The 15,053-nt window shown below is 35.1% G+C and overlaps 1 protein-coding gene across 1 annotated transcript in view; it reads left to right on the top strand.

Annotated features, from left to right (window-relative positions):
• The window catches only part of ERC2 (ELKS/RAB6-interacting/CAST family member 2), a gene marked incomplete at both ends in the record, with an annotated part of 356,767 nt that overhangs the window by 126,971 nt on the left and 214,743 nt on the right, over positions 1-15,053 (top strand). Inside the window, one exon of the mRNA XM_079540281.1 lies at positions 14,622-14,759. Within this exon, the coding sequence (XP_079396407.1) occupies positions 14,622-14,759 (138 nt within the window). The remainder of the gene's footprint in view (positions 1-14,621; positions 14,760-15,053) is intronic.

Below are 15,053 nucleotides of genomic sequence, written 5' to 3'. Positions count from 1 at the left end.
TTTTGAGAGCTTGGGACTTTTTGCATGTCATGAGGTGGATGTGACAGTAAGCAGTTGTACAAATGTGAAGTACTTCAAAGTATGAAATCTAGACTACATAGGAAGGTAATAGAAAACAGGAGTTTGCTAATTTAGTTGCTGAAGAAATCATCACTGTGAATTATCCCTGGAAGTGAGTGTTCTAAATAGTGTCAGATTCACAAAGCATGATTTCTTTCATGACATTTCAAGTGTAAAGCAGTTTTCACTGTTAGCTCATTTCATTAGTAATTTTTGTATGCTATCATTTTATGTAAATTAATATAGCTCAACCTCTATCTTGGAATGTATGAATTGCAACACCACTCATAGACCGTGGATTTAACTTGCTGTATTACACTGAAAATTCTTTAAGTGGAGCAGTCAAAAATGAAATTTTAATATGCTTAGCTCTGGAATACGTTCTTCTCTGTGTCAGGTGGTTTTTTTCAGCCATCACCTGACCCTTTACAAAGTCTGAACCATTACCACTCTCTGCCTTTTTATGAATGGAAATGAAAATGGAAGTGTTGTCAGACTGCTGTAGTGTCATTGGTAAGCAGTGCGGATTACTCATGTTTTCTAGAAGAATTCTGTAATGAAAGTTATGCACGTGTTCTTCAGGAGAAAGATGAATGTATCTTTGTATTTTTACAGGTTTTGGAATTATTACAGTAATTAATTTTTGTCAGCCCATTAATATACATTGAGATATAGCCATTAAGTATAGGACTTTAAACTGGTCATTAGTGAAAAGCTTCTAATGTACTGCTTATCCGAAGGTTTTATTTAGTATCTTGCAAACTTGCTTATGGAAAGAGTGCACATTTCATGTGGGAAAGGAACATGGAGCTACAAGGGCTTAGTGCTTTGGAAGTGCATCTGACAGTTGCTGAAACTTCTCACCTTCATATGTAAATCTTTGAGATAATGTGTGGCTTAAAAAGTGAAGAAGTATACATCAGAAATGAAATACTACAGGTGTTCTATCACTTTTAGTATAGCATAAGATTTGTCAGTGACATTGCCATAGCAGATCACCTACAAATGGATACTTAGGATATTAAAATGAATTCTTCTGTGATGAAGAAAAGGATGATGAGGATTCTTCACGAATATTTTCATCAAGGCTTTTCCAGTAAGTAAAAAATGAAGAAAGCTAAATAAGCAAGCATGGGTATATAGCTTAATACATCCCAGGCATCAATAACCTAATGAAAAATTGAATTGGGAAATACAATTTTTGTCATAGATTTACTATATAATCATTTTCCTATTTTTTTAAAGTGTTGATAATAGAACCAAGTTGTGTTACACACGCCAGCCTGTCATTTTGCAGGAGATGTACGTAAAAAGGAAATTCAGTAGAAAAATTTAAAACAGAAGAAAAGGGTAACTTTTCATACCAGAAGAAGCTATCTCAAACACAGAACTACTTCAGATTATTTCTACTTCCTATTTAGACATTTAATTATATTAAAGCATAGCTGCTGCTATAGAAAATCTAAACTGTTCAACAGATGTTGATTAAAGACATTTAAGTTGCTGCGTTTAACATTTCAGTTTAAGTTTAGTGGTGCTTTGATAGTTTATACGTAGAAAGTCTGTCTGGCCTGCAGTAACTAATGGTGAAACTCAATATGTGCATTGTCTTCTGTGTCTGTGTAAGTGCAAATATTAAATTACATCTCCTAGTAACAAGAATCTTATTTCCCTGATGAACAACATTTTGAGCACTTCGACTCTTGATATAAACTTTTACCTTACACTAATTTAAAATGCTTAAGAAAAGCTGTTTCTTGAGAAGAAGGGGACAGGGAGCAGTGTTATCCTTTTGTGAAACTTTTCTTTCATGTAAAGTCATTGCATTGTCCCTTATGTATACATGCCCACTCTAACCTGTTGAAGTATAAAGTAATGTTCCAGTTGAAAGGGTTTTGTTATTTCTGGTTAATTCTGGACTCACTGCTTAAGCTCTGCAGCTATGGGGTTTTTTTTTCTTTCCTTTTTTTGGCTACATTTTACCTCTGGCACTAAAAGAAACTCATATAAAATACTTCCAGTGTGAAATTGGATTCTCTGTTACAAGCTTTTGAGTGCAATTTCTGAGGGCAGGAATGCTCTTCAAATACAAATCAGCACAGCTGTATTGAAGATTTATATCCATTATTTACAGCAGCTAGGGGGCAGACCTTCAGTTATTTTGTTTTCAATGTAAATTTTTTTTGCTGTTATCTTTTTGTTTGCTTGGTTTGGATTATTTTTCATTTCTGCTTCTTCTCTATTTTCAATTTGTTCATCCCCTTATGCCTTACTCTCAGAGTAAAGATGCCCAAATTTTAAGACTTTTCCTCTATCATTTTTGATGTGCTGTAATATCCTTTATTGAGAATATTTTTTACAGAAAATCAGTGTAATAAGGTAATTTTGAAAAGCTCTGAAATAATTTCTAAAGCTATAGTGAAAGGTATGTAATTAAGGATTAAAATGATAGCAGAGTTAAAACGCTGTACTTCACATTTTCTTTTCCTTCAAGAGTGAAGTGTCTGTGATTCATAAATTCTTTCCAAATGATTCTGAATTTATCACTTAGAATTAAGAGCAGTACGCTTATCTGAAACTCTGAATTTTCTCAGTGTTCTGGAAGATTAGCTCTCAGTCAGATTACTTAACTGCGTGTTTAAAGTAATGATACCAAATATGCTTCATATCACCATAGAGTTTTATGTAATGAAAACATTAATATAATGAGATATAAAATCACCATTAAAATGTGATTTACGGCCAGACATTTGTAACAAAATTAATTGTGGTATGCTGCACCGAAGTTAGACATTTGGTATATTCACAATTGTGTTTGATCTCAGTATTTGAGTTATACTCGTTCATAGTAAAAGTACAATGTGTTGTTCAAATGTACATTTATTTTGCTTTGCCTAAATGCCTGTATCTTTCACAGTTTTCCTTTGGAATCAGAACTACAGGAGTTACTTATTTGAGAGATGTGTTGAGTTTCAAATACAAACCTTACAAGGGCATGTTAAATATATTTTTAAACTTACCATGAGAGGAAACGTTTTCTTTCACTCAAGCTGATGATTTAAATGGTAATCATAAACCATCAGTGGAAATGTACAGTAAGGTTAGTCAGAAACAAAACACAAAACCAGTAATTCTAAAAGTATTTCAACATATATATACATAAAAAGTATAAACAAAAACTGGAAGAATATTTGATTATGATATTAAATTTGGTGTTAATTTTTTAACTAGGTATTGTCTACCTAGATGTACATGATAGATCAGTTACAGATCAGTTACTCTCTAGGTTAAGGATATTTTATTACAAACTGCAGTACCAGAGTGAATATGGAAGGAATGAACATAAGAGAACAAAATTTAAAAGTGATTAGACCTTCAGGTGATATAAAATTTTCCCAGCAATTATGTTGATTGAAGAAAGGATAAATAGGCAACTGCAGTGAAATAAATCACAGAATCACAAATGGCTTAAGTCACAAGGGACCTGATCATCTAGGTCCACTCCCTGCCATGGTTAGGATTGCCAGCCTCTAGATCAGGCTGTCCAGAATCCCATCCAACCTGGCCTCAAATACCTGCAGAGATGGGGAATCCACAGCCTCTTTGGGCATCCTATTCCAGCGCCTCAGCATCTTCTGTGTGAAAAATTTCCTCCTCACATCTAACCTAAATCTCTCCTCTTCTAGTTTTAAGCCATTCCTTCTTGTCTTGCTGCAATAAAACAGGGGAAAATGTCAGTTCCCTTCCTGCTTGTAAGTGTCCTTCAAGTACTGGAAGGCTACAATGAGGTCTCTCCAGATTCTTGTCTTCTTCAAGCTAAAGAAGCCCAACTCCCTAAGCCTGTCTTCACAGGAGATGCACTCTAGCCCTCTGAGCATCTTCACAGCCCTCCTTTGGACCTGCTCCAATAGCTTCGCATCGATCCTGTACTGAGGACCCCAGGCTTGGACTCAGTGTACCAGGTGGGGCCTTACAAGGGCAAAGTGGAGTGGGACAGTCACCTCCCTCATTCCGCTGGAGACCCCTGGAGGACACCCTTGTGGCTGGCCTCTACTTGGACATAGAGCTATTGACAACAACCCTCTAGCTACAACCATCCAACCTATTCTTTATCCACCAAATAGTGGATCTAATCCATATATGTCTAAAATTTAGAGATAAGAATGTGATGTGGGACCATGTCAAAGCACTTGCAGAAGTCCAGGTAGATGGCATCGGTTACCTTTCATTTGTCCATTGATGCTGTCACTCCATCATTGAAGGCTGACAGATGGGCCAGGTATGATCTGCCCTTGGTTAAGCCATGCTGGCTGTCTTGGACCACCTTCTCATCTCGCATTTGCCTCAACATCTTTTCCTGGAGAATCTGCTCCATGACCTTCCCAGGCACAGAGGTAAGGCTCACCAGCCTGTAGTTCCCTGGGTCTTCTTTTCTCACTTTCTTGAGTATGGGAGCAATGTTTTCCTTTTTCTAGTCACTGTGGACTTCACCTGACGGCTACAGTGTTTTAAATATGATGGAGGGTGGCTTGGCAACTACAACAGCCAGTTCCTTTACAGCCCCGGATGCATGTCATTGAGCTCTACAGACTTGCATGGATTTCAGCCTGGAGGTCTTGGACTTGCTCTGTTCTTACTGGGGTAGATTTTGCTCCTCTGAAGCCGACTGAGAAGTTCAGGGACATGAGAGTCATGAGAAGCCTGACTGGCCATGAAGACTGAGGCAAGAAATTTGTTAAGTACCTCAGCCTTTTCCATGTCTGAGGAGGCCAGCTCTTCCTTTTCATTTATCAGAGAGGATACACTCTCCTTTGCCTGTCTTTTCTGCCCAATGTATTTAAAGAGATACATTCTTCTTATTTTTCACATCCCTCACCAAGTTCAATTCCACCTGTGCCCTGGCTTTCCTGATCCCATCCCTGTACATCAGAGAGAATCTCTAAAGAGGGTTTGCTTAGAGTGAGTAGGCAGAATTTTATTCTAGAAATATCCCTTTTCAGTACTTAGGAAATATTTTTCAGTATTTTAAATGGAAAAAAGTATATAATTGAAAGTGAGGAAAAATAAATTGGACTCTTTTTTCTAATAAAAATTAAATTTACTAATTTCTTTACCTTTTTAAAATCATAGTTCAGGATAAGTTACAATAAATCATTCCTTCTGTTAATTTTTCTAAACTTTTTTTAGTATTTTACTGGTTGAGACTGTTTTTTTTCTGTTTTAGTATTTTTTTCCACTCAGTGCTACCCTGCTCTTCAGTAATAAAAGCGACTTTGTTAACAAGTTATAAAGGGAGCTAATTTCATTTAAAATGAGGTAAAAGGCTTTTTATCTAGCTTTGTTCTTATGATATTTGGGAAACCGAAACCTAGATCTGCCTTCAGAACAGATTTGCTTCCTATTTTGAAGTTTATGTTATTGTTGTTTCTCAATATATTTCCATTTATATATTTATGTGTTCTAAAATAATGCATGCAACATAATAATGCATGTGTATTTTCTTCTTTTTTTTTTTTCTTTGTTTGTTCTATTTCTCATTTATGTTATTCAGCAGCTTGGTTTCTCTGTTTTCCCTTGTTGCACTTGAATGCTTCTCATTCCACTGTCTAACTTGCTTTTGCTTTCTTTCTGAAGTTCTTGAGGTGGTTATTCTTACTCTATTTCCTCTGCAGCTTTCCTTTTCAGTATTCCCTGTTGCCTAACACTTGTCTGTGCAATTTCTTTGCTGCCTTTCTCTTCCAGCAGTCCATTAACTTTATTAGACTTGTAATTTTTTAATCTGGGCAAAGTCTTCCAAGTTTTCCTAACTGATGCAGACATTATAGGAATGGCAAGATGATCAGTGATATACTTCTGATTTATCTCATCTTAAATGATTTGTATTAAAATTGTGAGTTTGTCAAAGCAGTGTTTTTCTCTGAGTTTATCTTAAAGTATATTCAAGCTAACTTCTATGACTACAGCATATTACATACCTTAAGTGTTGAATATATAATGTAACAGTTTTTCTAACTGTTGCATATATAATGTAACAGTTTTCATGCAAAGTTGTTTTGAAAAATTCTTGCATAAGCAAACATATCCTTTTTAATCTGTACCAAATAATGCAGAACTGAGCATGTGTGACAAATCCTCAGACATCTCCAAATACCTGACATGTAGCATTACTATTTTTTAGGTTGCAAAAGTAATGCAGATTCCATTTTCAGGTACTCTGAACGTGCAGTTGGGCTGACCTTCAAGAAAAGTTCTGTGATCACTCATTACCTTGCAGCATGTAAAACACTGAGATGTAGGAATTCTTTTCCAGCCTGATTTGAAAATCTGTCCATGAAAATATATAGGTGGTTATTATAAGAAGCCTTGTTAAGAATCAATGTCCACCTCTTAATGTGTTGTAACTGAAATTGTCTTATTTCACTTCTTTACTGTCCGGAAAATACCTCTTACATTTTGAGTTATATCACAATAAATAGATATAATGAGAGCAAAAACTTTTCAGTGGATATCTGACAGTCCTGCTTAGAAGAGTCCAAGAGTCAGACTGTTTTGTTCTGAGAATTTATTGGTCCCTAAAGAGAAGGAGACAGAGGCTGAGCATTTCCAGATACATAAGTGGATATTATCAGCCCAGGCTTCTTTTGGCCAGCTTCCTGGGGAAGGTTAATTTTAGCATTAAGTTCCAGCTCTTTCTCAGCTGGAGTCTGGCAACAGAAGCCAAGCTTTCATTCCAGGAGCTCCTTTCTGTGTGACAGCTTCTGCTCTCTTGGCTCAGTTTGCCCACTGACCAGTTTTTATAGCCTGTTAAAGTATCAGCTGACTTGAGGGCAGATCCCTTTCTTAAGCAGCCCTATGGGAATTTTCTTCTCTCTCTGTATGGAAACCTCCCCCTTCACTCTTAAGTCTTGTTCTTTTCTCTGAATCCTTCTTGTAGCAGTACATTTGAATAATATGTTATGGAAGAAATTTATCACATTAAGTAAAGATGGATGAAATATTTCCTGCAGTGACTGTGCTCTAATAATAATAAAAACACTTTTCTTTGGAGGAAGGAATTATTTTTCCTTTTTTGAGCCTCCTCCAAATATGAATTGTGCTCTACCACTTTTGCTTCTGTTTCTTGATGCAATAGGATGCTGTCAGTTTCTAAATTCAAATCTATATGAAATAGCAGACTGATGTTTCTGCTTACAGAAAATATATTTTTTGTATTCACATGTATGAGAATGAATTGAACAGATGCAATTAGATAAAGGAAAAAGCCCAGGAAATGTTTCACCTGGGATTACTGAAGTGTTAGTTCTAAGTACAGAGGACCACGGGTGTAATGCTGGCCTTCTACTTGAGCACATTGTACATGGTTTGTATTCACAAAAGAAGGTAGTTAACTCATTGCTTTCAACTTTTGTTTCTTACTCAACTTTGTAAGGAGTTAACCATGCACACTGCATTGCTATGGGGATTATTCTGGCCACTGAGCAAGGCAGAGATCAAATATTCATGCAGTCTTTCAAAACAGTCTGTACATAGAGCCTTGCCTAACCAAATTGGTGATATTAAGTATGTCATCTCTAGGCTTGAAGTTTGTTCTCTATGACATGGTACACTTGGCTGACTTAGCATTTTGTGTAGATTGCAGGGGACAATGCAAACCCAAAGGATATAATTTCCCCACAAATTCTTGGCTGACAATGTCAGATCTGTATAAGTTTAGTATTTTGGGAGTATAGAAAAAAAGGTGTGTCTTATGTAAGTTATGGGTTTGTGCTATTGTAGTGGAGCTATTTTATACAGAATTGTTTTTAAAAGGCACTGTATACACTAGTGCAATAAATAATGCAAAAACACTATCTAACAAGATTTGGAGAAAAAAAAGAAATTTATTTCACATGGAAAAGTTGCATGTCATAAATCTTTGGTTTTATTTGTGGGATTTCTAGAAAGACACCAATCAGAATTTGAAGCCTTATTTTGCTTAAACACAGTAAAAATTAGCTTTAATTCATACAAAGCACTTACAGCTTTCTTTAGACAACATGACACGAGAAGATTGGAAGCTTTAGACAAGGCAGAAGGGAAGGTGTTTCTGTATTTTAGGTACAATGGACTCAGTGATTCTTAGTAACATAAAAGTGGATTTAAAAATTCTTTTATCTCATAAGAGTAATGTGTAACCATAAAAAAAAAAAATAAAAATTGAAGCACATTATTAATCTGACTGGTTTTGTAATCCTAATGGCAAAGACTCGATGAGCTGGAAGAAGCAGAAAATGTGTAGAAATGCCTGCGCTTTGGATGGAAACAATGCATTTATACCTCAGGAAGAAGTATTTTATTTACATTTTTTTTTTCTAGTTTCACATCTTTTCAGTTTAAATTTGTGAAGTAAAGCAAAATTCTGAAGGATTGTTTTCTGGATTGTGTGAGCTGGGGAGGTAGCACCAGGGTAATAACCAGCTCATTCCACTTCTCTATTGCTCTTGTCATCAAGTTACTGTGAGGGCTGTTATCTGAAGAAGCATTGGTTTCATAAACTTTTTTATTGTGGTCATGGTGCAGCTGTACTTTGCTACTTTGAGCTGCAGTCCTGAAGGGAGTGTGAAGTAACAGAAAAACCTACTCAAACTAATTAATCATCTCTCATTAAAAAAAGTTTTTTTCTCATGGAAATCTTATAAACCAATTGATTTGGAGATGTTATCTCCTTGAGATGTTATCTCCTCTATATCTCCTCTATATCCATTCCTCCTCATATCCAGGCACTCTGCAAATATTGTAAATTGTGAAGATATTGTACTCCAAGCGGCTATAGATATAAAGCTTTATTCTATTGAGAAATAACCAAGTATTTTGATAGCTATTGAAGCTGCTTATGAAATCCAAGAGTATTTTAACATGTGATTATAAGATAAACATGCCTTTTTCCAATTGCCTTGGTAAAACCAAAGATTAGTGCAAATCCTGTATATTAGTAAATAAGTTCTAAGCTGCAAATTTTTTAAGAATGTGTTAAAGAGATTTTGTATGATAAATTCTCCATGTCACATTCATTTGAATATTCATAATCTGTTTTCTTTCAAAAAATTTAGCTGTAACACTCATCTATTTACTGTGTATTTACCTACTTAAAAGGAAGGAGCAGTGGAAGGAAGGTAGTGAAATGGAAACACTTTGAAGCACGTCTCTTTTGTCAGTTCTGCAGTGTCAAACTGTGTAAGCACAAGGTGCTCCTCAGTGAGTTTGTTTTGTTAGTTGAAATCATGCTAAAAATGAAAAATGTCATTAAATTGTATCACGAATGTCAGTGAAAAGCTATGGAACCGTAGCTCCACCCTCCTAGGGGGAAACTTCAGATAAATACTTTAAAACTTGTTAATGTAGATTTTGAAGTACTTGAATGTGATATAGAATAACTAGCAACTAATTGGGTAACAATTTATGATTAAAAATCTGTTGTGTTTTCTAAGAACTATTCATGTCTGTTGAGTTTTAAGGTAGTAATATTTTTTACATGGATGATAGGGAAAAATATTTTCAGTTTTTTTCATTCTAAATTGTCATTCAGACTAAGGATGATTATTTCCTTAGAAATTATGCATGGACAAACACATGTACATACAATTGATAATGAAAATAATTTTATTTTTAGTACTTGAGTTATAGTTTTAAAATCTGTTGGTGGGATTTAACTTAATCCCTTGAGCATTTAAGAACCATTTCTGAGACCGTCACCAAAAGATTAGCACTTGCTTTTCATTGACAGGATGCCCCATAAGAAAGATGTTTATCTGTAGGGGTGTTGGATTTCCAAATTGAAATAATGTCTGTTGTAAGCTCTTGGAATATATACACTTTGTGAAATACAGAAAGAGTGGAACAGTGCCTTTTCATACAGCTCGTGGCACAGATACGTGGCAGTTTACACAGGTAAAAATTACACGTTGACAAAGCTACACAGAAACTCATTTCCTATCAGATAAGAATATAAATTTTTGAAGATAAATAAAGTTGTAGTAGTTCTTGTAACAAATGCTCAAAGTAGGTTATTATTCAGGAATAGCATCATATTCTAACATGTATGCCTGCTGCCAATGCTTGTTAGAGGGTAACGGAGGTTACCTGAGGGGTTATTCTTTCCGGGTTTGAAAAGCCCAGGAGGAACTCAATCATACTTGGTATTCCAAGATGTTAGCATATGAGGCTGCTCAGTCTCTGCTTCCTGTAATGAGGCCTTTTTGAGAGAACTGTTTGTGATTTACTAGACATAAACTCTTGTCTGTGTTAGCAGATCTTTGCCAACCTCATGCCTATCCCAACAAACAAAAACTGTGTTACTGATTCTCCTCTCCCCGTGTGTACTTCAATGTGGTCCTGTTCCTGTCAATGTATTTTCTTCAGGTTTATATAGCACAAATAGAAGAATAATCGGATCCTTTCCTCTGGTTTTATCTATAGACTGTGAATCAACTGACTTATTTTAAAGCAGTTGTGATTCAATGGGGATGTTTTTAATTTGCTGCCTGTTCTCTTTACCTCTGAGGAAAGAATTTTGTAAATGCTGAATAATTTTAGAACATGTTTTCTTGGTTAAGGGTTGGATCATATTTTAAATTAGTTTTAAGAGGAAGGAAATAGTGTAAATGCTGTGGAATTCAGATAAGCACTGTGCGTAGGAAACAAGTACTTTAATTTAGGGTGCCTAGAATTGGTAGGTCAAGCTGATGATAGTAAAGGACCAGATCTTAACTTTGGTTCAGAAAACATGTAATCAATATTCACTCTCCTGTGTTATTTCCTCTTTGCTCGAGAATTTATTTTGGTTAAACTGAAGTGTGCAATTGCTCAGATATTCCACAGGGTGTCACGAGGCAGTTGTTAGAATCATTAATACTTGGATGAAAGTAAGGAAAGAAACTCAGTGTGCAGTCTGCTGAATGCCAGTTAATGTAATTTTAGATGTGACTAATACACATGCCATAAAATAAAAAGTTCTTAACTCATTAACACATGTATCTTATTTCTGTATCTGTATAAAACATACACATGAAGAAAAATATTACTAGAGATCGTTTACAAGAACTATTCTATGCCAAGTTTTCACCAAACCGTTTCTAAATATACCTTAATGTTTTATAGCTTACAGAACAAGTGGAATAATTTTCCCTGGAGTAGTAATCTGACATACCAGACCATGTATGTATATAATAGTAATTTAAAAAATGCAACATTTGCATTTTTCTTGCTGATGTAAACACCTTCTAATTGAAATCTACTCCTTTAAATTTACTTTCAAATTTTATTTTAGTTTAATCTTTTTCTTTTAAAATTTATTTTAACTTCATACAATGCCTACAGCTGTGCTCCAGGCATGATAATTTGTTAATTATTTGATATGGTTTTTTGCATGTGGGGATCAAATTTTCTATTGTCATAAGTTTTGAGTTCTGTGAAAATGCTCGTGTGAAGAATTCATCTTCAGATTTGTAATAGAATCTTTAAATGTAGTTTAACAGTTATTATGGAGAATCCAGATTCTGTTTAAGTCCGAATTGCTTGAAATGGAAATAATGTTGGCTGTGAGAAGAATAACATTATTTTATGAAATGAACAGAAAAAGTTAGTGACTTATCTCATAGTGTTTATATGTTGTCCCACTACATGTTTAATTTGAATAAGTATTGTAACCATCTTTTCAGTTTCATCTTTATTTTTTATCCTTCCTAATGACCATACCTTAAGAAATTATCTAATCTTTGACATCTTCAGGATATAGGAAGATTGTTTTTGCCGAAATGACCTTTTCTTATTCATTGAGATCATTTGATTGGGATGATGGAAGAATATTATCCACTTCTTCTAACACTGAAGACAGTCATTTATTCACAGCTCTTCTACAGAGTTTAAAGTTTCTGTATTTAAACACTGTCATAAGGAAAAAAAAAAGTGCTCAACTTTATGCAGAAGGTGCATTGAGAGCACACTACCACAGGAATAGGAAGGCTACCAAGAAGCCTTGGCTGATCAAGAATATATAATGGTTAAGATTTACTTATAAAGATTTCATTAAAATGTCTTTATGTATAGATATACAATCCATGTAAATATATAATCCATGTAACAAACATATCTAATGTAAAATATGAAGAAATACAATGCGTATCTGGTACCATTTTTAGTTTCCTCCTTATTTTAGACTCCACATTTGTCTGTAAAACTGGAAGCTCGTTCTTGATATCTAGAAAATGTTCTGCAACTACAGCACTCTCCAACTTCTAGTAGCAATTTACAATCCAAACTGCTCTGTACTTTGTATGAGAGTGAAAAGCCAGGAGTTTATTTCAGTTTTTTAATGAAACTCTCAGTAATTTATACAGTCAGGTGGTACTATCCAGAAACTACTGCTTTTCTGCATAGTGGCTTAGAGTGCTTGCTAGCTAAATAGATATTTATAGCCACTTGCTTTGTTCTGTACTGTGACCGATTACCACTGAGAAATCAAGGCTGATAAGGAGAGAGCCTTGGTCATAATTTCTGATGCTGCAAGATCAGTCCATACGGACAGAACTACGAAGCAGCTCAATTCCGTCTGTTTTTATCATTGAGAGTAACAGCACTTGATATGTTTTTGTTATACCTTCTGAAAGTGTGATCTGGGAGCAGTAAGGCAGTACTTAGAAAAGTAGTAGTACCAGAAAGTGTGGGGATTGCATGTGTGTTGATATCAGTGAAGGCTGGATTCCTGCTCTGCTGTCCTATAGCGTAATGTCTTCTGAAAGAAAATAGTGTTTCCTAATTTGTTTAAATCCACGACAGGAAAGAAAACCAGTTGCATGGTTGCATTATGCTCTGTGATAACACTTTGTATACCTTTTGACAACTGTGCTCCTTATCTAATGCATTTTTTGAGGATCTTATATTATATGAAAAAACTTCAGAAATAGAATATTTTAAACTTTTTCTATACATCATATACTGTAGAGCAGTTAAAGTCAAGAGACCTCATTATGTTCTCAAGGTCATTTGCAGACATGGGAATGTGACCCAGGTTTCCATATGCTGTAATTCATAAAATCTTTGAAAATAAGGATCAAAACAAAGTATTGTAAAGGTGGGGGGGGGGGGGGGTGGGGTGGGGGAACTAGTAAAGTGATGAATGCTGTATTTAATTTCTACAATATTCTTCTGCTTTGTAAACTCCCATGGAGTTTCATAAACTTTGTGGAGCCGGTTCTTATTTGCACCATGTGTCTTTTGTGAGGGTCATTTGTTATTTAATTTGTTTATTCCAAGACAATAGATTGATAAACATGTCTGCTGAAACCATATACCTTTCATTTATCTGTTAAACATACTTCTTAAGTTTTCAAGTTCTGTCTTGTCAGAGGTTCTTCCTGTTAGAACCTTTCTTTCAGAAACAGGGAGTCACTTAAATCATTTGTGCATCTTTGTATTTTATAGAACTGGAACATAACTTAATACCTATAAGTTTTGGCACAATTTTTCATTTCAGTTTTTGTAACACTTTTCGTGAGTTAGACTCCCACCGCAGACAGTGGAAGCTCTGCATTCACAGAGTGTTCTTACTCTTACCTTACAGATGTAGGCGTATTTTGATTATTTGTTTCTATTTGTGCTAAATGTTATCAAGCAAGCTTAGGTTTTATGTCAGTGACGTATTAGTGACAGCACAGGAAGAAGGGAGGTTGATTCTACTGACACACAATTAATAAAATTGTACACAAATAATAAAATTGCTTGCCTTACCTGCTTTGTGATCACAGTATCTTACAGCCATAGAATAAGATTGCCATGACCATCAGAAGCTGAGTGCATTTGTTCAGGCTTGTTTCCAGGATCCAGCTGGTCCTTGTGGACAATTGTTTGAGCAAAAATTTTCTAACTTGCAAAGCAGTGTGTTTATAGGAAGAATTAGATCTGCTTTAAGTAGTTTTATTGTCCGAAACACAACTTAAGTCTTCATGGTGTTAAATAAAAGGGAAATAAAGGGTGGACTTCTTTGCATTTTTCTGTTTTGTTTTGTTTCGTTTTGATTTTTGAAATATAAACACTCTGACATCTGTGTGGATAAATTTATTTTACAGCACGGCATTATAGAAGAAGTTGTTGTTAGGTAGGTAGGTTATTTTATCACCTATTCCTTGATTTGGGACTGAGGAACTGAATTTTGCCTCTCTCTTTGCTCTTATTGCAGCTAGAATCATCTAAAGGGACCATTCCACACATACTTTTGAATTACTTTGAATTTGAGATAATGCAGTACCTTAAAGTGATTAATAACAAATATTTAAATAAAAAAATGATTGACTGTGCTGATATTGTTTTCTTTAATTTATTAGAAAATGTTATTTTATAGCAAAGGACAACAAATCAGAGAATATAAGTTTAAAATGTTCGTGTTATATAACAAATAAATTTACAGTATATTGAAGTATGTGTATTGTATGTATAACATGTACACATTCCTTTGCTCCTATTGCCCAGTTTTCTAATGGAATGGTAAGACAAGGTTTATGATTATTATGATCTGTTTTTATTTTCAGATTGAAAATCTGCAGGAGCAACTTAGGGACAAAGACAAACAACTAACTAATTTAAAGGACAGAGTGAAGTCATTGCAGACAGATTCTAGTAACACAGACACAGCACTAGCCACCTTAGAAGAAGCTCTATCTGAAAAGGTAATGTGTTTTTATGCAACAGCACATAATGTGCTGCTCCTGCAGGTGAAGCATGTTCAGAAAATGTCTTTTTCAGTTGGTCTGGCACCTGTAATGATGCCTATGGGCATTGTCAGGAAAGCAGGTGGGCTCTGTTCTGGCATGAGGGACAAGGAGTGATTCCTTGACTGATGGTGTGAAATGGAATTCTGAGATATCAAAGGGTATCCTTTTAAATGGGGATAGAGTAATGTCCCAAGACACATTACAATTTTCCCTTTCTGGATGGAGGGAATGCTTTTTCCCTGCATAAAC

This window comes from Tetrao urogallus, assembly GCF_951394365.1.
Source record: "Tetrao urogallus genome assembly, chromosome: 10".
Classification (NCBI taxonomy): domain Eukaryota; kingdom Metazoa; phylum Chordata; class Aves; order Galliformes; family Phasianidae; genus Tetrao; species Tetrao urogallus.
The sequence above is the reverse complement of the archived record's forward strand: the minus strand, read 5'-3'. Positions and strand labels throughout refer to the sequence as shown.